Genomic DNA, 24,437 nt, shown 5'->3' on the forward strand with positions numbered 1-24,437 from the left:
TGAAGAGTTTGACAAAATGTGATCCACCGGAGAAGGAAATGGCAACCCATTCCAGTATTCTTGCCTGGAGAACCCCATGAACATTATGAAAAGGCAAAAAAGATTTGACATTGGAAGATGGGTCCCCCAGGTCAAAAGGTGTCCAACATGCTACTAGGGAAGAGTGGAGGGCAATTACTAACAGCCCCAGACAGAATGAAGTGACTAGGCTAAAGCAGAAATGATGCTCAGCTGTGGATATGTCTGCTGGTGAAAGTAAAATCTGATGCTGTAAAGAACAGTGTTGCAAAGGAACCTGGAATATTAGGTCCATACATCAAGGTAAATTGTAGCTGGTCAAGCAGGAGATGGCAGATTGAACATTGACATTGTAGGAATCAGTGAACTAAAATGGACGGGAATGGGTGAATTTAATTCAGATTACCATTATATCTACTGTTGTGGGCAAGAAAGAGAGAAGAAATGGAGTAGCCCTCATAGTCAACAGGAGTCTGAAATGCAGTACTTCTGTGCAATCTCAAAAACAACAGAATGATCTTGGTTCATTTCCAAGGTAGACCATTCAACATCATAGTAATCTAAGTCTGGGCCCTAACCACTGATGTTGAAGTTGAAGCTGATTAGTTCTATGAAGACCTACAACACTTTCTAGAACTAAAACCAAAAAAGATGTCCTTTTCATCATAGGGGATTGGAATGCAAAAGTAGGAAGTCAAGAGATACCCAGAATCACAGGCAAGTTTGACCTTGGAGTACACAGTGAAGCAGGGCAAAGGCCAGCAGAGTTTTGACAAGAGAACACCCATAGCAAACACTCTCTTTCAACAATACAAGAGACAGCTGTACATATAGACATCACCAGGTGGTCAATACTGAAATCAGATTATTATATTCTTTGCAGCTAGAGATGAAGCAGCTCTGTGTGGGTGCTGTATGCTCAGTTGTGTCCAACTCTTTGTGACCCCATGGACTGTCACCTGCAGTCCCCTCTGTCCAAGATATTCTCCCAGCAAGAATACTGCAGTAGGGTGCCTTTTCCTCATCCAGGGGTATCTTCCCAACGTGGGGATCAAACCTGTGTCTTTTTAGTCTACTGCTTTGGCAGGCGGATTCTATACCACTAGGATGACCTGGGAAGCCCACAGTCAGTAAAAACAAGACCTGGAGCTAACTGTGGCTCAGACCATCAGCTCCTCATTGCAAAATTCAGGCTTAAATTGAAGAAAGTAGGGAAAACCACTAGGCCATTCAGGTATGACCTAAATCAAATCCCTTATGGTTATACAGTGGAAATGACAAATAGATACAAAAACCATTCAAAGAAAAAGAAAATGCAAGAAGGCAAAGTGATTGTCTGAGGAGACTTTACAAATGACTGAGAAAAGAAGAGAAGTGAAAGGCAAGGGAGAAAGGGAAAGCTATACCCAGCTGAATGCAGAGTTCCAGAGAATAGCAAAGAGAGATAAGAAGGTCTTAAATGAACGGTGCAAAGAAGTAGAGGAAAACAATAGAATGGGAAAGACTAGAGAACTCTTCAAGAAAATTGGAGATATCAAGGGAACATTCCATGCAAGGATGGGCATGGTGAAGGACAGAAATGGTAAGGACATAACAGAAGCAAGAGATTAAGAAGTGACAGGAATACACAGAACTATACAAAAAAAGGTTTTAATCAGATAACCACGATGGTGTGGTCACTCACCTAGAACAAGACATCCTGGAGTGGGAAGGCAAGTGGGCCTTAGAAAGAATTACTATGAACAAAGCTAGTGGAGATGACAAAATTCCAGCTGAGCTACTTAAAATCCTAAAAGATGATGCTGTTAAAGTGCTGCACTCAATATGCCAGCAAATTTGGAAAACTCAGCAGTGGCCACAGGACTGAAAAAGGTCAGTTTTCATTTCAGTCTCACAGATGGGCAATGCCAAAGAATGTTCAAACTGTACAATTTACTCATTTCACATGCCTGTAAGGTTATGCTCAAAATCATTCAAGCTAGGCTTCAGCAGTATGGTGAACCAAAATTCAGAGGTACAAGCTGAGTTTTGAAGAGGTGAAGGAACCAGAGATCAAATTGCTAACATTCGTTGGATCATGGAGAAAACAAGGGAGTTCCAGAAAAACATCTATTAATACTTCTGCTTTATTAACTACACTAAAGCCTTTAACTGTGTGGATCACAACAAACTGTGTTAAATCCTTACTGAGATGGGAGTACCAGACCACCTTACCTGTCTCTTAAAAAACCTGTATGCAGGTCAAGAAGCAGCATTAAGAACTGGACATGGAACAACTGACTGGTTCCAAACTGGGAAAGGAGTATGTCAAGGTTATATGTTATCACCCTACTTATTTACCTTCTATGCAGACTATGTCATGCAAAATGGCGGTCTGGATTAATCATAAGCTGGAATCAAGATAGTCAGGAGAAATATCAACAACCTCAGGTTTGTAGATGATAACACTCTAATGGCAGAAAGCAAAGAGGAACTAAAGAGCCTTGTGATGAATGTGAGAGAGGAGAGTGAAAAAGCTGGCTTAAAACACAACATTAAATAAAAAACTAATATCATAGCATCTGGTCCCAAATAGAAGGAGAAAAGTGGAAGCAATGACAATTTTATTTTCTTGGGCTCCAAAATCACTGTGGATGGGACTGCAGCTATGAAATTAAAAGCCACTTGCTGCTTAGAAGGAAAGCTATGACAAACCTAGACAACCTATTAAAAAACAGACACTCTTGCTGAGAGAAATCTGTATAGTCAGTGTTATGGCTTCTCCAATAGTCATGTACTGTGGATGTGAGCTTTGGTCCATAAAGAATGCTGAGCACCAAAGAATTGATGCTTTCCGATTGTGGTGCTAGAGAAGACTCTTGAGAGTCCTTTGGACTGCAAGGAGATCAAACCAGTCAATCCCAAAGGAGATCAACCCTGAATATTCATTGGAAGGACTCTTGCTGAAGCTGAAACTCCAATACTTTGGCCACCCAATGTGAAGAGCCAACTCATTAGAAGAGACCTTGATTCTGGGAAAGATTGAAGGCAAAAGGAGAAGCAGGCAGGAGAGATGAGATGATTAGATATGGTCTCCAACTCAATGGAAATGATTTTGAGCACACTTGTGGAGATAGTGGTGAACAGAGGATTCTGGTGTGCTACAGTCCATGAGGTCGCAAAGAATTAGACACAACTTAGCGACTGAAGAACAACAGCAATATTGATTGGGCCATAATAAGAACACTAAATGCCAATTTTATTTAGGTGTTGTGAGAGGGCATCAGAGGGCAGACACACTGAAACCATAATCACAGAAAACTAGCCAATCTGATCACATGGACCACAGCCTTGTTTAACTCAATGAAACTAAGCCATGCCATGTGGGGCCACCCAAGACGGGAGGGTCATGGTGGAGAGGTCTGACAGAATGTGGTCCTCTGGAGAAGGGAATGGCATACCGCTTCAGTTTTCTTGCCTTGAGAACCCCATGAACAGTATGAAAAGGCAAAATGCTAGGATACTGAAAGGGGAACTCCCCGGGTCGGTAGGTGCCCAATATTGCTACTGGAGATCAGTGGAGAAATAACTTCAGAAAGAATGAAGGATGGAGCCAAAGCAAAAACAATACACAGTTGTGGATGTGACTGGTGATAGAGGCAAGGTCTGATGCTGTAAAGAGCAATATTGCATAGGAACCTAGAATGTCAGGTCCATGAATCAAGGCAAATTGGAAGTGATCAAACAAGAGATGGCAAGAGTGAATGTAGACATTCTAGGAATCAGCGAACTAAAATGGACTGGAAAGGGTGAATTTAACTCAGATGACCATTATATCTACTACTGTGGGCAGGGATCCCTTAGAAGAAAAGGAGTAGCCATCATGGTCAACAAGAGAGTCCGAAATGCAGTACTTGGATGCAATCTCAAAAATGACAGAATGATCTCTGTTCGTTTCCAAGGCAAACCATTCAATATCACGGTAATCCAAGCCTATACCCCAACCAGTAATGCTGAAGAAGCTGAGGTTGAATGGTTCTATGAAGATCTACAAGACCTTTTAGAACTAACACCCAAAAAAGATATCCTTTTCATTATAGGGAACTGGAATGCAAAAGTAGGAAGTCAAGAAACACCTGGAGTAACAGGCAAATTTGGCCTTGGAGTATGGAATGAAGCAGAACAAAGGCTAATAGAGTTCTGCCAAGAGAATGCACTGGTCATAGCAAACACCCTCTTCCAACAACACAAGAGAAGACTGTACACATGGACATCACCAGATGGTCAACACCAAAATCAGATTGTTTATATTCTTTGCAGCCAAAGATGGAGAAGCTCTATACAATCAGCAAAAACAAGACCGGGAGCTGACTGTGGCTCAGATCATGAACTCCTTATTGCCAAATTCAGATTTAAATTGAAGAAAGTGGGGAAAACCACTAGACCATTCAGGTATGGTCTAAATCAAATCCCTTATGATTATACAGTGGAAGTGAGAAATAGACTTAAGGGACTAGATCTGATAGACAGAGTGCCTGATGAACTATGGACGGAGGTTTGTGACATTGTACAGGAGACAGGGATCAAGACCATCCCCAAGAAAAAGAAATGCAAAAAAGCAAAATGGTTGTCTGAGGAGGCCTTACAAATAGCTGTGAAAAGAAGAGAAGCAAAAAAGCTAGTAAAAAAGCAAAGGAGAAAAGGAAAGATATAAGCATCTGAATGCAGATTCCAAAGAATAGCAAGGAGAGATAAGAAAACCTTCCTCAGTGATCAATGCAAAGAAATAGAGGAAAACAACAGAATGGGAAAGACTAGAGATCTCTTCAAGAAAATTAGAGATACCAAGGGAACATTTCATGCAAAGATGGGCTCAATAAAGGACAGAAATGGTATGGACCTAACAGAAGCAGAAGATATTAAGAAGAGGTGGCAAGAATACACAGAACTGTACAAAAAAGAGCTTCACGACCCAGATAATCACAATGGTGTGATCACTCACCTAGAGCCAGACATCCTGGAATGTGAAGTCAAGTGGGCCTTAAGAAGCATCACTACGAACAAAGCTAGTGGAGGTGATGGAATTCCAGTTGAACTATTTCAAATCCTGAAAGATGATGCTGTGAAAGTGCTGCACTCAATATGCCAGCAAATTTGGAAAACTCAGCAGTGGCCACAGGACTGGAAAAGGTCAGTTTTCATTCCAATCCCAAAGAAAGGCAATGCCAAAGAGTGCTCAAACTACCGCACAATTGCACTCGTCTCACACGCTAGTAAATAATGCTCAAAATTCTGCAAGCCAGGCTTCAACAGTACGTGGATCGTGAACTTCCATATGTTCAAGCTGGATTTCAAAAAGGCAGAGGAACCAGAGATCAAATTGCCAACATCCGCTGGATCATGGAAAAAAGAAGAGAGTTCCAGAAAAACATCTATTTCTGCTTTATTGACTATGCCAAAGCCTTTGACTGTGTAGATCACAATAAACTGTGGGAAAATCTGAAAGAGATGGGAATACCAGACCACCTGACCTGCCTCTTGAGAGATCTGTATGCAGGCCAGGAAGCAACAGTTAGAGCTGGACATGGAACAACAGACTGGTTCCAAATAGGAAAAGGAGTACATCAAGGCTGTATGTTGTCACCCTGCTTATTTAACTTCTATGCAGAGTACATCATAAGAAACGCTTGGCTGGAAGAAGCACAAGCTGGAATCAAGATTGCTGGGAGAAATATCAATCACCTCAGATATGCAGATGACACCACCCTTATGGCAGAAAGTGAAGAGGAACTAAAAAGCCTCTTGAAGAAAGTGAAAGAGGAGAGTGAAAAAGTTGGCTTAAAGATCAGTATTCAGAAAACGAAGATCATGGCATCTGGTCCCATCACCTCATGGCAGATAGATGGGGAAACAGTGGGAGCAGTGGCTGACTTTATTTTTGGGTGGTCCAAAATCACTGCAGATGGTGATTTCAGCCATGAAATTAAAAGACGCTTACTCCTTGGAAGGAAAGTTATGACCAACCTAGATAGCATATTCAAAAGCAGAGACATTACTTTGCCAACAAAGGTCTGTCTAATCAAGGCTATGGTTTTTCCTGTGGTCATGTATGGATGCGGGAGTTGGACTGTGAAGAAAGCTGAGCGCCCAAGAATTGATGCTTTTGAACTGTGGTGTTGGAGAAGACTCTTGAGAGTCCCTTGGACTGCAAGGAGATCCAACCAGTCCATTCTGAAGGAGATCAGCCCTGGGATTTCTTTGGAAGGAATGATGCTAAAGCTGAAACTCCAGTCCTTTGGCCACCTCATGTGAAGAGTTGACTCATTGGAAAAGACTCTGATGCTGGGAGGGATTGGGGGCAGGAGGAGAAGGGGACGACAGAGGATGAGATGGCTAGATGGCATCACTGACTCAATGGATGTGAGTCTGAGTGAACTCCAGGAGTTGGTGATGGACAGGGAGGCCTGGCATGCTGCGATTCACGGGGTCACAACTGAGCGACTGAACTGAACTGAAGAATTTATTTTAAAATTCATTGCAAAGTGAATTTAATGAACCAATAATTCATTAACTATTTAGCATGTTTGCTGACTGAATAAGTGATAAGCAAGCACCTGTGATGTGTTAGGCACTGTGCATGTCATTTGTGGCCCCGCTGCTAAAGTTGCCCAGGGTGGGGGGAAGAGTTGTTTATTTTCTTATCATTTTGTGTTCTTTATTCACTTGTACTGGTTGAGTTCTAAACCCAGGATTGCTAGTAGTGAATTGCAAGGAACTGCTTTCTGAATCTGCTCAGCAACCAGGTTTCCTAGGAAATGTCAGCAAGCACCCTTTCGTCTCTTGGTTTAAACTCACTAGGTTGGCTTCCACTGGAATGGCTGGATTGTTCTTCCTTTCATTTAGTAATCTTGGCCCTCCCAGAAATGTAATGCCACATTTTGCACATTTACATTGGGTTCTTTTCAAATGCAGAAGTGAATTTATTCCTGATGTGATAATGTTACGCAGCCAGACCTGGACCCACTCACACACTTGCAGCAAAGTGGTCCTGCTGACACTGGGTTGCGGTGAAGGAAAGTTCAGTGTTCACCGCAGGGTACCAAGCAAGGAGAACGGACAGCTCATGCTCAAAAGACCTGAACTCCCTGATGGCTTTCAGGGGAGGGGTTTTAAAGGCAGTGTGAGGGAGGGGGCCGCAGAGTGTGTGATCAGCTTATGCACAGTTCTTGGATTGGTTGGCATGAAGGTGAAATTTAGAGCATCATCAACCTTCTGCTTTCAGCCAGTCTAGGATCTTTGTTCTTGTGGTCAGCAGTTTTTATCTGGTGGGGGTCTGCTTCCTGTAGAAACAACTCAGAAATGTGTGTCAGGCCTTTGTCCATATCTTTCAGGGAACTGGGAGTTTGGTGTTTCTATGTGGTGGATTTTTAGTCTAAACTCTTACCAGCTTCCCTGCCCAACAGCTGTTCTTTATTTCTGCATTTTCATGTTTCCTAGTCATTAACTCTGAGTCAGCCTTTTACTTCAAAGGACTAGGACACAGGGGCTTGTACATGGTTTCAATAATTAGCCATCTTCTCTCTTATACAGGTAGCAATTACTCTTTTAATATATAATACAGTATATGTAGTGTTTAAAAGGTGTAAGTTCATCTAAGTATTGTCAGAACTTTTAAGAAAAACAAATATTTCTTTTGAAAAAATGAAAGAATTAAAATGACAAGGATAAACCAAATTACTAATGTACTCTAGGAAAGAGGCTACATTTGCATCCTGAACTGCTTACAGATCTGCACAAGGAGGACAACCATGTAAAACTCTGATAAAGACTAGTCCTAAAGGACAAGCAGAGGACCAAATTATGAAAAGAACTGAAGATTTCTTGATGAGAAGTCTGCCAACTGAAAAATTCATTTAAAATTCATTTAATCCTCACTTATTAATAACAGTGTTCTCTTACCTGTAAATACCTCCTTTATTCCTGCTTAGAAATGACCATAGCATTTCTAAGGGGAGGGAACCATATCCTTAGATTTATTTTAAGCTATATTAAATTTACTAAGCTATATTAAATAAATGTATTAAATTTATTTAAGATCCATGAAGATGCAGGATCTTGGAAACACAAAAAAAATCTGGACAAGTTAATAACTCTATTAGAAAGCCTGCAGTCGGTCTTAATGGAGATAGAACTGAAAGGTGATTATAAACAGAACTGTCCCAGCCACTAGGATTTCTCTGCTTTATGAGTCCATCACGCCTTGTCAGAGCACATGGCTCAGTGAAAGCAAGACCACAGGAAGCACAGAAGTGTGGTTTCTCTCCAGTACAAACCTGCTGAGAGGTTTGCAGGGGTTCCAGCCCAGTGAAGGTCCCTTCACATTCAACACAGGAGGAGGGGCGCCCAGCACAGTGTGCCTGTGTCTCTGTCAGGTGGACAAAGGCCATACCCCATTCTTCGCACTTGGATGGCGTGTCCTGTGGATAGATCACCTTATATTTGGGTAGAAGTTTTGGTATGCAGAAGTCTTTACAACAAACAGGGTAGATGTGTGGTTTGGATCCTTCCTTTTCTGGGTTTCCGTCATCTTAGCTGTGATGATTCAGACATGCAGAGGACCAGGGAGAGCACTCTGAGATGCCTTTTGAATTTTTCCCTAAAAGTTCACAGGTATCTGAAAAATCCAGATTTTTTACTGCATACAATGGCATATTAGTATTAGAAGGAATTAATATTGTAAGCAAGTGATCATGCCACATGAATAACAAACCATAATTACATTATAAACACATACTGTAGAGAACTTACTATTTTAATTAAATAAAACTACAATAAAAATGATCTGACACTTTTCATGATTTACGTATTTGTTCCTGAACAGCATTGTAATTATGAGCAAATGGTTCATATGATGTTCAAATAAATGACTGTAATTAGGATGACTTCCCTGTGGTCAAGCTACATTTTTAGTTTTCCTTATTCAGTGTACCCTTTCATCATCTTCGCACACCCACTGACGCTTGCAGATGAGAAAAGTCATTCCGGAACCTTACTCATCAACAGCTGGAAGGGCCCTTGTTTTCCATGGCTCCCTGCCCCAGCCTTGAGGATCCTCATGTCGTCTTCCTGCACCTCCTCTGCCATCCCGCCTCCACTCTCCAACACCAGCATCTTTTCAGTCAGAGCTACCTCCTGCTCTGGCCCCTCCCTGCTGTCCAAGAGCTGGGGCACAAGACTGCAGAAGCTCTAAACCCAGAAGAATGAGGCTTCAGTGTCAGAACAGCCTTAAAAGCCAACTGTGTGTGTTTTGTCACTAAGTCACGTCCAAATCTTTAGACACGCCATGGACTATGGTCCGTTAGGCTCCTCTGTCCATGGGAGGGAGACAAACATCACATGATTGCTGATCAGTGAGTGTAGGAATTGGCTTTGCATCCCTGATATCTAGCAGAGCACCTGCTGAGAGGTGGAATGAGAAAGGCAATCCAAGAAAGGGGCGTGTATAATAACTTGTCCAAACTAGGACACTTGTGAGAGTGAATGGGGACACTGTTAATAGTTTCACTGGGCCTGTAGGTATATCTGTGACTGTCCCAGGAAAACCTGGACTTAGTGTCGCCTTACTTCTAGGTGGGCATTACAGAGAGAAGGAGAAGAGAGTTATGGCTATTACCCCTGAATGAAGGTGGCAAGTGGAGCCCTAAAGCTCTGTTTAATTAGTCCCCTTAACTTTTATCCCTTTCTCCTCCAGTTCATTCCCTGCTCGCAGACTGATTTTTCAAAATGATAGCTCTGATTTCTTTAGTCTCCTTAAAATCTCTGCTGGTCCCCCCTGGTTAGCAGATTAAAGTCTGTAGACTCACTGGCTGGCATTCCAGCCCTGCCCTTAGTAGGGATCCAGTCCTGTTTCTTAGTTTTCCTCTTTGAGAGGCCATTGGAACTTCAGACCATTGAATCTGCTGGATACTCTTGGCTTATAATTTCTTACCTCCATGCCTTTGCTCATGCTTTATCATCTTGTTAGAATCTGTTAGATAAAGAATCTGCCTGCAACATGGGAGAATCTGCCTAATGGGGAGACACAAGTTCATTCCCTGGGTCGGGAAGATCCCCTGGAGAAGGGAATGGCAACCCACTCCAGTATTCTTGCCTGAAGAATTCCATGGAGGGCTACAGTCCATGGGGTGGCAAAGAGTCAGACATGACTGAATGACTAACACTTTCAGTTTATCATCTTATTGCTTGGAAACCTTCTACCCTGTGTTTGTGCTTATACAATTTCTGTCCACTCTCCATGACCCAGCTCAAATTTCAGCTTAAATGCTGTGGGAAGCTGAAAGTTGGAAGGAAAAAGTTCTCTGTGAAGCCTTATCCACTCATTCCTGTTTCATCTAGCTCTGAACTCCTAGGAGTCGCTATATAGACCTCTGTGGATCTTTATATGGACCCATATGACTGCTTTCATCCTTGCATTTTCATCATTTATATAGAGATTTTAGATCCTCTTGGAGATCAGAAGTGGTTTTAGGGCAGAATGAAAGTCTTATTCTTCCTGTAATTCTCAGAAAACTTTTCATTGTACTTTGCACTTGGTTAACATGCAATAGATTTGTTGGATGAGAGATTAGAGTCTGAAATTCAGAATTCTCATGCCTTTTATCTCTGCTTGGGTGAAGAAAAGCTATAGAACAAAGGTACTTCGTGTTTTGCTTGTGTGGAGACTTGGGGCTGGGACGGTGTTAGCATCTGATTCTTGTTGGTTCTGAGGACTGGCTCCCTACCCTCCAAGGAGGACTAGATGAGGTAGACCAGCTTCTGATCTCTCCAGCTAGATCTGTCTTTGGCATAGATGGGGAGTCACAATATCCTATTACTAAATGGACCACACACAACTGTGACAAGATCCCTTTCTGATATTGGCCTTGTCCAGCTACTGGTTCTTTGGGAATTCAATCTCCAGGCATCTTATTGCCTGAGTAGTCATAATGCTGGATGCAATAATTCAAATCTTGCCTGAAATGATATGCAAGGCCGGCTTTCTTTTTATTAAATCAGCGTTCTAGATACCCGCCTACCTGGCCTGGACTATTAATTCTGATCACTTTGAAAACTGAAATGACTAACAACAAAAAGAAAACCTGTCAAATTGAATCTTCATCCCTAACTAATCATAATACCTGCCATATGCCCTTGGCACGAATCATGTTGCTGCCTGGGGCGTTTCATTCTCTGCAGTGAAGCGTGCTGGAAATGTGTGTTCGTGTGGACTGCTCTGGCCATTTTACACTCTGAAGGGGGACCCAAAGCTGTTTCCCAAAAGAATGAAATTTAAGGCATCTGTTTTCCCTGGCATTTGTTGTGTTGAAACTATGGAAGTATGCTGTCTTAGACTTAGTGAGTATGACGAAAGGCTTTAGTCTAACAAAAACTTATTGTGAAATTTTATTCAGTATTTTCTCTACTATCCAACCCTAGATTTATTAAACAGTCTTCTCACTATTAAAGCCTGAGTACTGTGAAAGGAGTGTTTGACTCTATCTGTAAAAGCTATATCCTACCATGCCTTAGGGAATCTTTGGTTTACTAAGAACTTTAGCTAATGGTACCCTCTACCCTTGTGTAGGCCATGGCCAACTAAACCATACAGAGAACATTATTCCAACCAAACTCCTGAGTGCATGGTGCCTTAGCCATAGATCTGGAAGGCCCAGTCTCATTTTGGTTAAGATATTTGGAGTCTGAGCCACAAAGTAATTATAGGGCAACACTTTTCATTTTACCCTGATTTATTTTTATGTATTTATTATTTGGGTTTTTCTGGTGGCTCAGTGGTAAAGAATCTGCCTGCAATGCAGGAGGCTTGGGTTCGATCCCTGGGTCAGGAAGATCCCCTGGAGGAGGAAATGGTAACCCACTCCAGTATTTTTGCCTGGGAAATCCCATGGACAGAAGAGCCTGGCGGGCTACAGTTTGTGGGGCTGCAAAAGTCAGACACGACTTAGTGACTAAACGACAGCAATTTATTTATTGTCTCAGTATATTACTCCTCTTAGAACATAGGCCTTTTTAAAGATGGACAGAATTTCCAAGATAATTTAGGCTTACAGCTCCCTTTTGGTTATGAAGAAGCCAAGGCCCAGAGAGGTTAAGCAGCTTGCTGAAGGTAATGCAACTTGATAATATAAGTGACATAGTATCATTTCTACCACATTCTATTGGTCACAGGGTTAGCCTGGATTCATTAGGAAGGGAAATAAGTCCCACTTCTTCTTTTAAAAAATAATTTTATTTATTTATTTGACTGAACTGGGTCTTCATTGCTGTGTGGGCTTTTCTTTGGTTGTGGCGAGTGGGAGCTACTCTCTAGCTGCAGCGCACAGGCCTCTCATCGTGGCGGCTTCTCTCGTTGCGTTCGTGCTTCGGTTCTTGCGGTACATAGGCCTAGTTGTCCCATGGTGCATGGGATCTTTCCAGATCAGGAACCCGTGTATCCTGCATTGGCAGGCAGATTCTTTACCACTGAGCCACCAGGGAAGCCTGGTCCCACTTCTTGATGGAGATCATGACAAAGCTTTTGTGACCATCTTTACTACACTATCCTCATAAAGTAGAAATTTTGTTTCATAACAGTTTAGGCTCTCTGGAGGTATATGCTGTCACTTTAATTGGAAAAATTTCAGCCATTCTTTCTTAAAAAATATTTTTTTTCTTTCCTATCTTCTCTCTGTTTTTCTCCTGAGACTTCAGCTGTCGTTCAGTCACCCAGGTGTGTCTGACTCTTTGCGACTCCATGGGCTGCAGTAAGCCAGGCCTCCCTGTCCCTCACCATCTCCCATAGTTTGCCCACGTTCATGTCCATTGCATCAGTAATGCCATCCAGCCATCTCATCCTCTGACACCCTCTTCTCCTTCTGCCCTCAATCTTTCCCAGCATCAGGGACTTTTCCAGTGAGTCAGCTGTTCGCATCAGGTGACCAAAATGCTGGAGCTTCAGCTTCAACATCAGTCCTTCCAAAGAGTATTCAGACATATATATTAAACTTTTGTTATTATCCCCCATGTCATCAAGTCTCTGTTTAATTTTTATCCTTTTTTCTCACCATGTTTCAGTTTTGGTCACTTTCTACTCTTTGCCTTAAGGTTCACTGATTTGTTTTCCCACAGGGCCCAACCTCCTCTTAAGCCCATCCAGTGAATATTTCTCTTTTTCATATTTTGTATTTTTCAGTTTTAGAATCTTCATCTGCTTCTTTTTAGATAGTGTCTGTTTCCTCTACTGATATTCTTCATCTCTTCACTCATGCTAATCTTTTCTTGTAAGTCCTTAAACATAATAGCTGTTTTAAAGTCCTTGTTTGGTATATTTGCCATCCCTATCATCTCTGGGTCTGTTTCTATTGACTTTTTTCTCCATTATGAGTCACATTTCCCTGTTTCCTCATATATGTGGTAATTTCTGATTGTATGCTAGACAGTATGATCCTCTCATATTAAAGAGTCTGGAGTTTGTTACTTTCTTTAAGTCATGTTACCTTCTGTTTCCATAGGCAGGTAACTTATTTACTGATCAGTAAGTTTCTATTGAGGCTTGTTTCTGCTGAGGCTTATTTTTCAGTCTTGTTAGGGTAATTCTAGGTTTGGGGCTAGAATGGTCTTTTTGAGTCTCAGTTGAATGTCCAGGGTGATCGGTGAGGTCTGACTCCTCTGGCTGGTCAGGGCTGCTATATCTCTCAGCACTGTGTGACCTCCAGAATCTCTGTTCAGCTTTTACTTCCCAGAAGCTGTTGCCTGCTGGGCTTCTGCATGAGTATTGGACTGCACATTGGCAGCTAATGAGTCAAGAAGACCCCTCTGCTAAATTTTGGAGCCCTTTTTATGAACAACTTCCCTCTTTCGGGGTCACTTCACTGCAGATTTCAGCTACTTCAGCATCCCTGAATGCCAATAACTGCCCCACTAGCCCCGTGATACTGCTGTGCTCTACTTGGTCTCCCTCCATGTCTGTGTTCCAGAAAGTATTTCCAGGCAAAGCGTCAAAGTTATTGTGTGGATCACCTCTTGCATTTCCATCCGTCCTAGGATCGTAGTCCTGCATTACCTGTTATCTAATGCCTGAGAACAGTTGCTTCCTGTATTTTGTTCAACTTTTAAATTGTTTACTGTGGCACCAGTTACTCCATCATAGCAGGAGTGGATGTTCTCTTCTCTTTGTATTGAAACAATAGATTTTTTAATAAATAGAAAATTCCATATATTTAAAAAAAATTACTGTTCTACATGTTGCTCAACTGATCAATCTGTGGCATCAGATATAGAGATGGTTTTGTTAGTGAACTAAAACCACCAATAAGGCTTTTGTTGACTGTTGTCTAAGTCTTTCTTTGACTGGGTGTTCTTCAGTAACAAGTTGATAAATTGATGAAATAAATTCTGGTTGAAAATTTTTGGTTCTAGGTCAAAATGTTGCCCACCTTGACATACTAAGTCCTTTTTCTGTCTCTTTTGAGCTCTTCACAGGAATTCTTATTATTTAGTCCTCCTGCCTGCATTCTAGTTCTTTATGAGAACTGAACACTCAAGCTTCCATGATCCCATCACTAATCTGGAGATGTGTCTTCACTCAGTGTGCCTAGAAACTTAATTTTCTACTCCTATCTGTTGTTTATCAATTAAAGTAAAATTCAGGCCTGCCCCCTCCAATTTAAATATCCTTATATCCATTACAAGTATTGTGGGGCAGGACAGATTAGTTACCACACGAGCAGCCTAATTACCTCCGCACAAGGATGATAAACTCTCTTGTAGTTGCTGGTGCTGTTCTATATACTTCACTTTAGAGCTATTTTCTGTTTGTGCCTACTTGAATGCATTTGAGTATGTATCTCAAAAAAATGGTACCAATCTCTGTTTCAGGGCTACAGCTTTAAACTACATTATTTCCATTCTCCATATGGTTTTTACATTCAGGAAAGGCTGAGTAATATCCCATTTTTTAATATTTAGATGTACTAAATTAGTCATGAAAATTAGCATGGGTTCACATGAAAAAAATATAAATGGATCCCACAAGAAACTTGGTCAATAATTAAGCTGCTGTTAATATAAAAAATGAAATGATTCTTTCTGTATTCTTTCACTGGGAACACTGAAAGTGTGAGGATTTATTATCACTCTAATTTGGTAAGTGTGATCAAGAAGAACAAATATTTTACTGATAGTTTCTTAACCAAAGTTAAAGTGAAAATGTTAGTCACTCGGTTGTGTCTGATTCTTTGTGACCCCATGGACTATAACCCACCAGGCTCCTCTGTCCGTGAAATTCTCCAGGCAAGATACTGGAGTGGGTAACTATTTCCTACTCCAGGGGAATCTTCTCCACCCTGGGACTGAACCCTGGTCTCCCACATTGCAGACAGATTCTTTACCGACTGAGCCACCAGGGAAGATGCTTCTTAACCAAAAAGTAATATAATTTTCTCTGAAATGTTCTTCATTTTCAATAATAAATAATAATACATTTACAAGTACAAATACAAAAGGCACAAAAGTGTATTTGTTCTTTCAACAGTGTTCCAGACACTGTTCAGGGTGCTGGAGATATGTTAATAGCTCAGCATGTCTGACTCTTTGCGACCCCATGGACTGTAGCAGGCTCCTCTGTCCATGGGATTCTCCAGGCAGGAATACTGGAATGGGTTGCCATTTCCTCCTCCAGGGAATCTTTATGACCCAGGGATCCAACCCACATTTCTTATGTCCCCTGCATTGGCAGGTGGGTTCTTTACCCCTAGAGCCACCTGGGAAGCCATCCCTGGCAGGAGTAATAGTTGTTGCAAGGCTCTCAGGTGGGGCAGAGGCTTTTAAGGGGCAACAAAGACACCTGTGTGTCTGGAGGAGACTAGAAGAGGCAGTGTTGCAGAAACCAGTACTTGAGAAACCAAGAACCACACTCGGAGGGCTGGAGAACTCAGGTCTATTACGCCGGTGGGCCCAGAGAAGTTAACGCTCCAAACTCTGAGCCCCGAACAAAGGAGTTACAGAGTTTTTATAGACAGACTATAGTGGGCAACACTGGCTGCTAATAGGCTGGTTTAAACTAAGGGGTTTGGGGCACGTGGGAACCGCAGTCAAGATGGGAAGGGGGCTGCTTGACCTTTACATAGACAGGCATGATAAATCAGGTTTGCAGGGGCTGGGCAGTTGCAAAGAGCAGGACAAGGGTGAGTGAGATAAGCTCCAGTTCCTAGCATTGTAAGTCCCCACTTTCTGAGACTACGTGACCTACGTGATCCAGACTTTGCAAGGAGCAAGCTGAGTTACAGAGGCAGAAGGAGCAGGAGGTTATGTAAAATTTTAACTTTTCCTCTTCAGAAGGGCCAAGGGAAATAGGTAGCTGGAGTGGGGCATGGGGACCAGATTATCCACCATCATGGTAGCATACCCAATACCCTTTTTAAAGCCAGAGATTTTCAACCAGCTGATCCATAGAGGGGAAGGCATTTTCAAACTGCCTGCTCAAAATGCATTTCCCTCTGCTGCTGCCCATAGGTTGGAATGCATAAAAGCTTAAAAATAATGTCCTCCCCACTCCCCCATCCTCAGCCTTCCTTTTTTTTCCACTTTGTTTCTCCTTCAAGAGTCTCCTTCTTGTTGCCCAGGAATAAAGAGCACTAAGAAAAGACTTATCAGAAAGATCTCAAGAGATTCCCATTTCCTTTTTTCTAATCCTCACAACCTAAGGGTCTTAGGTCTCTTCAGGTGGTTAGTTGTTGCAGTGGCAATTTTTTAAACAGCGTCATCTCAAAGTTGAATGTAGCACTAAGTATTGTGGAATGATTTTTGAGAGCATCTGTATGCTATGGTGCAAATTGCATGAGAAAAAATAAAAGCAGTCATTTCAGACTTCTCTACAAAGCATTTTTAAGGAGGCATCAGTTATGAGTCATCCCAGAAGCCATTTTAAAAGGTTAAGGAGCCAAAAGAAATTATTTTTAACATAAGGCTAATGGAGCAAGTGTATCATCTGAGGAAAATTAGGAAAGCATTCTACTTGATGTGATGCTTGGAGTCCAGTAAGCATCCGGTTTGGCTGGGATCCCCTGACTGCAGTGTGTAGTGGAGAGGTGTGTGCCCAGCTTGATTATTCCATCCTGAGGTCAGACACTCATGCAGTCAGAGAAGGTTTTTGAAAAGGGTCTGTTAAAATTGGGCCAGGCTGTACTTTGATTTTGTATTTGTCATGAGAGGACCTGTAGCACACTGAGCCTGGTCAAAAGGTTTCCCTTTCTCTTTGCACTAATAATTGCAGGGTTAGCCTTGTTTAGATATTAGCAAGACTGATCCTGCCCTCAGCCAGATGACAGGCTTTTTCAACTGTCCAAGCAGCCCTGGGCCCCAGAGCTGGCATCTCTCTCTCGTGAGACTGATGACACACTGGTTGGCAGTAAAGGAAGGTGGAGGCATTCTGCCCCCTCTATTGTTTGCTCAGGGCCACAGTGGTGCTCCTGGTGACCTCCAGTCCCAACTCTCTTATTTGGGACCCTTGGGGGGCCATTTGTTCTTCACTCTTTTATGGAGACACAGAAGCCAGGGGCATGATTTCTAAATAGAGAGGCATTAGACAAGGAATTTGCAGACTTAACACGTTCTGCTCCCCAGCGGCCGATGCACGCAGGCCATATTTTGGGAGGGTCACAGAGGTCATGGTGTGCACTGTGACAGTCAGTCTCAGCTGTGGACATAAAAAGCTGCAGCTGCACCTGGGTCTTCGGAGCCATCAAGCGGTTTTTTCTCAGAGTCACCCTGAACACAGGCAGACTCAAGAGACGAGAGAATTTTGGCCATTGGTTGAGCTGAGGGATGTGCTCAAGTGTGTGTGTGTGTGTGTGTGTTGTTAATGAAAAAGGTGTTCACCGACGCTTATTAAAGGCAGTAAGCAGAGTTTATTTAGGACTGTTGAGGTAGCTATGAGGACCCCTGCCATAGGATTTTACAGTGGGGCAGAGGGATTGGGTTCAACTCTGAATGCAGCATGGACAAGTGGGAACTTATAGTCAAGGAACAAGGTGTGTGTGTGTTAGGGAGCTGGTCAGTGGATGGAAAATTACCAAGAGAAAACATCAAGGGTAAGAGAGATTCTGGGTAAAGTGACCTGACTGGATTTTTACTGAAGACAAGGGTGGTTAGGTATCATCTGGGGGATGGTGGAGGATGTGAAACCCAATCAGATATGGAGGGTGGTCAGATATCAAGAACAGAGGGCTCTGGTTAAACTGACTTTTTAAGCAAGGTTCTTGCTAAAACTGCCTTTTACAAAGAAGTACACAGATGGGTCTAGGAAAAGATTCAGGAGTCCAACTCCAGTTTGGTCAACAAAGAATCTTTATCATTGTGTATGTGTGTGCTTGTGTGTATGTGTTTGTACATATGTATATCTGTGTGTATACATATCTGTATCTGTATATATTATCTGTGTGTGTGTGTGTGTGTGTGTGTGTGTGTGTGTGGGGGGCTGGTGGGTAAGAAATTCACAGAGAGCAGTCGGTAGAGCGGGTCTCTAGGGAGAGGAGCCCTAGTGACTCACCACATTTTTAGGAATAAATGATGGAACAGTGGTGGTACAATAGAAATTAAAAGAGAAACAGGGAAGAACTGACTCTAGGAAGAGTTTGCAGCTGTGCCTTCAGGAAGTCTTTGTAGAATTTGCATTCACCAGTGATACCTGTTCTTCTGAATTCATATTTCCTTCTTTCCTATGTTAATTGCCCTTCTTACCAGATATCACCTTGATAATTGCTGGACATGCACAACTCCCGCTAACTCAGCTTGAACTTCCTCCGTGCAGGAGCCATGCTCTTTGTGTCACCGAGTCCTTTCTTCTCTTGTACAGACACTCAGTAAATGTTTGCAGATCAAATGAATGCGTTTCAACACCTTCTTTCTGAATTTTGTTGATGTTGTTGGGAAAACTTGTAATTAGTAAAGAGTCAACATTTCACTTTCTAAGTGGTTAATAATCATATAATTAAAATGCTAACATGATAAGTGGTAAACATCTTGAGTTTCAAAGACTTTTGAAATATCCATGTCATCACTGGCTCTATAAACACATGATTTTAGTATACTAATACTTACCTAGTCTGTTATAATGTTTTTGCTGGAAAAATAGATTTCATAATACTTGCTTCATCTAACAAGGCTGTGATGATGAATATTTCAAAGCCCTTTAAGGAGTCAGTAGTGAAAGGCTGATGTTATCAAGTACATTTGTTTGAGATTTTACTGTTGTTATAATAGAGAAAAATATCCATGTACACCTATCTATAAACCCTTCCAAAAACACAGGAGAATTTCAGTATATGTTTTTAAGCACCTTATTCATTCTTTTAAAAGGTCTTTGTGGCAATGATGACAATGAATCTGAAGGTACTCATAATAAGAATAGCTTCTGTAGCCCTTTATATAAAGCTCCATGTATTATCTCGGACTCAACAGTTCAGTAGGAATGGGGACAAGCTCTTTATAACCCTAAGTTACTGTTAAAGCACAAAGAATCAAAACAAACTGCAAAGTCATTTTAATGCAAATGTATTCATTTAGCTTTATCCCCAATGTTCTGAAATACGTTTATTTGATCTTCAGAAGGCATCTGGAAATTTAGAAAAAATATAAAGGAAGTAGTTATTAAGCATTCCATACGTTCCCACGAGATGACGGTCCTATTACAGCCTGTTATTGTCCGTTTCTTGGACGAGCCTTCTGTTCACGACTCTGGGAAGGCACCTTGGCAGAGAGCAGCCTTGCCTTCCCCTCCGTCCTTTCCTTTCCCTCTTCATCTACTTCCTGCACCCCTGCCCCAGGTCTGACTGCTGGGTGTTGGCACCCCCTGTCCTGGAAGGTCCCCCTGAGCTTCTATGGGATGTAGCCCAGGGTGGGGGTGTGCTTACTTAGCAGATTGGTGAAGAAGGGGGCCCTCCTCGAGGCAGAGGATTCACAAATGTCTATTATCATATAGTCAAACAACAGAAGTCATCTGAGGGGAGATGTTTTGCTGATTTTAAGGTTATTGTACATTTTCCCATGAAGATGCCTATGTGTTATTATCTTATGATCTGACTAATCCAGAAACTGGTTCATTGGTTCCTGCTGCTGCTGCTGCTGCTAAGTCGCTTCAGTTGTATCCACCCTAGATGATCCCAAATTGACTGCATTAAGATTTAAAACCATATTAAAATTTCACATTGCATAATGAGTGTGGCCAGCAGGTGGAATCCAGAACCTTTGCTCTCCCTCATATACCTGACTTTGGTATTTTCCATGTTTGTATTCTTTGTAGTAAAAGAAGGTCCAGCCCAGAACCTTCTGGGCACCATGTTCCCATGCTTACCGTACAGTGTTCTAATTCTGGTTTTGGAGCGCCCTTCCCCACTGGAGTATGAGCTCCTTGTGGGTAGGGTTGGCTTCTTGTTCATCTCTGTTATTCCAGGGGAAGATATCTTATATAAGTAGGAAAGCAATATAGTTTAGTGAATGGATAATTAAAATGAATGTGCACTCATGAAAGCATGTGTTTGGCAGAGAGTCATTTAAAATTTCACATGCTAAGTTGCTTCAGTCATGTCTGACTCTGTGCAACTGTATGGACCACTGCCTGCCAGGTTCCTCTGTCCATGAGGATTCTCCAGGCAAGAATACTGGAATAGGTCGCCATGCCCTCCTCCAGGGGATCTTCCTGACCCAGGGATCAAACCCAGGTCTCTTATGTCTCCAGATTTTGATAACTCATATTGCAAAGTTAAGTCTTGTTTATTTGAATGCCATTAATTTGAAAGGTAGATATGGTAAAAAGTTATAAGTATTAAAACCACTCCTTTCAAGATCATAAACATATTCTAATAAAATGTTCTTTTGCGGTACTGCCAATAGGCATTATTTGCCATTATAATTTATGTAGTACTCAAAAGAATTTTATTTTATTGAAAATGTTTTTGGTTTGTGTCTTTAACTTTAGAGGAATTAACCTCTGTCTGACCTTGCTGTCTGATTTAGAAAGTTTTTAATAATGGACAGTGAAATTCATCTTGTAGAGCTGAAGAACCACAAGAAGAGGAAAAAGCAGGAAAACAGTGACTCGGGAGATAATAAAGGGCTTTCCTGGTGGCTCAGCTGGTAAAGAATCTGCCCGCAGTGTGGGAAACCTGAGTTCGATCCCTGGGTTGGGAAGATCCCCTGGAGAAGGGAAAGGCTACCCAACCCAGCGTTCTTGCCTGGAGAATTCCATGGACTATATAGTCCATGGGGTCGCAAAGAGTCGGACACAACTGAGCGACTTTCACTCACACTCACCTGTAGACAGTCCCACCTCTGCAGTTTGCAATTTGTCTTTGCTCTTACCGTTGTACTTCTGACTGACCAGCTGTAAACTGGAGATTCCCACGAGCCCCTCTTTGTGTGATGAACTTGATAGAGCTGTTCACAGAACTCAGGAAAACACTTACTTACTAGACTTCTTATAAAAGGGTATATAGTTCAGGAGCAGCCAGGTAGAAGAGAAGCACAGGCAAAGTATGAGAAGGGGCACAGAGAGGTCATGCCCTCTCCTGGTGCCACTCCCCACATTTCCAAGTGTTCACCAACCTCAGTCCCACTGTTGAGGGGTTTTTATGGAGGGTTCAGTACTTAGGCGTGCTTGATGAAACTGATTGGTCATTGGTGACTGAACTCAACCTCCCGCCCCCACAGTGCTGCTGAAATTTCCAACCCTCTAAGTCACATGACTGGTTCTCCAGGCAACCAGTCCCCATCCTTAGGTTACCTAGGAGTTTTCCAAAAGTCACTTTGTTAATATAAACTCAGTTGTGATGGAAAGGAGCTTGACACCCATTTCACCTTTATGACTGTTAAGCATTTCAGCATCTGAGGACAAAAGGCCAAATATAGCCAAAGATACACCTGTGACGCTTATATATGAAATAGCAAGAGTTTTAGCTCTGTGCAAGGAACAGGGAACAATTTCTTACAGTTTAGTGTTTTTTATTATAAGTCACTATATCATACCATCTGCAGTCATTGTGACTTTTCACCTGCAGTCATTTAGGGTGAGTAGTAGACAAAGGTCTGGAAATATTTTCTTTTTTTTATTGGGGTTTTACAGTGTTGTGTTAGTTTCTGCTGTGCAGCAAAGTGAATCAGCTGTGTGTATACATCCGTGCCCTCCCTCTTGGACCTCAGTCAACCCTGCCACCCATCTCATCTGTCTGTCAGAGCACCAAGCTGAGCTTCCTGTGCTATACAGCACGTTCCCACTAGCTCTCTGTTTTATACATGGCTTGCACATATGTCAATCTGTTTCCCAGTTCATCCTCCCCTTCTGTGTCCACAAGTCTGCTCACTACATCTGTCTCTATTCCTGTCTTCCAAATAGGTTCATCTGTACTATTTTTCTAGATCCCACATATATATGTTAATATATATTTGTTTTTCTCTTTCTGACTTATTTCACTCTATATGACAGACTCTAGGCCTGGAAATATTTATAATGGTTGTAGAGGAATCAATATTTGCAGTAAAATACTTGCAATTCGTATATTTCCATTAATTTGTTTGCATTTAGAATAATAATGCATGTGGACTCAAGTAAGTTCTTTCTGATACAGCTTTGTGCCTTTTCTCCCCTTTATAGACCACTGGAACGATCCAGTGAAGATGTGGATATAATCTTCACACGGCTGAAAGAAGTTAAAGCTTTTGAGAAATTTCACCCAAATCTCCTTCATCAGATTTGTTTATGTGGTTATTATGAGAATCTGGAAAAAGGAATAACATGTAAGAAATGCAACTCCAGTGATGTGTTTTCATATATAAGTTTGTGATCATCTGTGGTTATGCTGTGGGGATGGATAGCAAATGGGGTATCTTTGTGCCAAACAGTTGAGCTCAATCAAAGGTATGAGGTTGACATTTCTCTCTCCTTGTTTATTCAGTTCTACACCAGCATTTCCTTAACTCCTTTGTCCATAGCATGTAAATGGTTCTTCCAGGGCAGCCTCCTTTTCAGATGGAGCCGGAAGGATTTATATATTCAGCAAGATCCTTGGAAGTTCTAATATACAATTATTTTCTGTAACCCTAGAAATATGGGAGCCAATAGGATATTAAATGGGCTTCCCTTGTGGCTCAGTGGTAAAGAATCCTCCTGCCAATGCAGGAGACACAGGAGTCTTAGGTTCAGTCCCTGGGTTGGGAAGACCCCCTGGAGAAGGAAATGGCAACCCCCTCCAGTATTCTTGCCTGGAGAATCCCATGGACAGAGGAGCCTGGTGTGCTATAGTCTATGGGGTCATAAAGAGTCGGACATGACTTAATAACTAAACAGCAACAGCAAAAGGATGTTAAATAAGATAAAAGGTCTCAAATAATGATAATAGTCATTTTAAAAATTAAAGCACAGCTGGTTTACAATAGTAATGTTTTGAATTAACCTCACTGATAACATCTATTCCAGATGTGACTAAGGGGTGGGGGGAGTAAAATGATAGGTTGACAGCTGCATTTAAAAAATATACAAGTACATTTTCATTAAAAAAGTAATGCTATTACCATCTGTTGGGATGCTTTATACTTCGGTAACAGAAAACTCCCATCCAACTGGTTTGACTATGTTTCCTATAAGGAGGGAACATCAGTTATCCATGTATAAGCAGTCCTGAGGTAGGATGGCTTCAGGACTGATTAAGTGGCTCAATGACGTTATTAAGGTCTCAAGTTTCTCTCATATTTTTGTTGGTTTATTTGTTTTTGCTGTTCAGCTTGAGGTGTCGGCTTTTGTACTCAGATTTGTCCCAAGTGGTTCTGAGGCAACTAGCTGCAGCCGTTGGAGGCATTGCATGCTGATACAAAACATTCCTGCTGAAGGACCATTTCTTACCTCTTTTTCAGAAGTCCCCCAGGAGACTTTCTGTATTGTTTCAATGAGGAGAACTGCATCATGTGCCTCTGATTAAACCAATCACTGGCACAGAGTATGGGACCACATGATTGATTTAGACCAATCATGGTTACCCCGGTGGAGCTAGGGAAGAAACTCATACGCTCTGAGTATTTGGCCTTGTGGAGGAGAGTGGGAACTTGTATATAATCCCTGTTCGGGGCATGATTTCAAGTGGGGAACTAGCAGGGTTTGTCACAACAGCGTTGTAGAAAATTTAGAAGACAAAACAAATATCACCTACAATCCCCAAATCCAGAGATTGCTGTTTATGTTTTGTGTGCATCCTTCAAGATATCTGCCTATGTGCACACAAAGCACAGTCACACTTCTGTTTAAAAAATCATCCGTACATATTGTTTTCAAACCAATATTTTTTATTCTTACTTGGTGGGAACATTAATTTTTTAAGAGATAAGACTCTGTCTTCTATTTCTTACAGCCATTTTCAAAA

The 24,437-nt window shown here is 41.8% G+C and overlaps 1 protein-coding gene across 1 annotated transcript in view; it reads left to right on the plus strand.

The window, feature by feature from the left end:
• Window positions 1-24,437, plus strand: part of RAPGEF4 (Rap guanine nucleotide exchange factor 4) — a 334,333-nt gene that overhangs the window by 38,827 nt on the left and 271,069 nt on the right. The window contains exon 2 of the mRNA XM_070358480.1: window positions 22,679-22,821. Within this exon, the coding sequence (XP_070214581.1) occupies window positions 22,679-22,821 (143 nt within the window). The remainder of the gene's footprint in view (window positions 1-22,678; window positions 22,822-24,437) is intronic.

Source organism: Bos mutus, chromosome 2 (genome assembly GCF_027580195.1).
Source record: "Bos mutus isolate GX-2022 chromosome 2, NWIPB_WYAK_1.1, whole genome shotgun sequence".
NCBI classification, from domain to species: Eukaryota; Metazoa; Chordata; class Mammalia; order Artiodactyla; family Bovidae; genus Bos; species Bos mutus.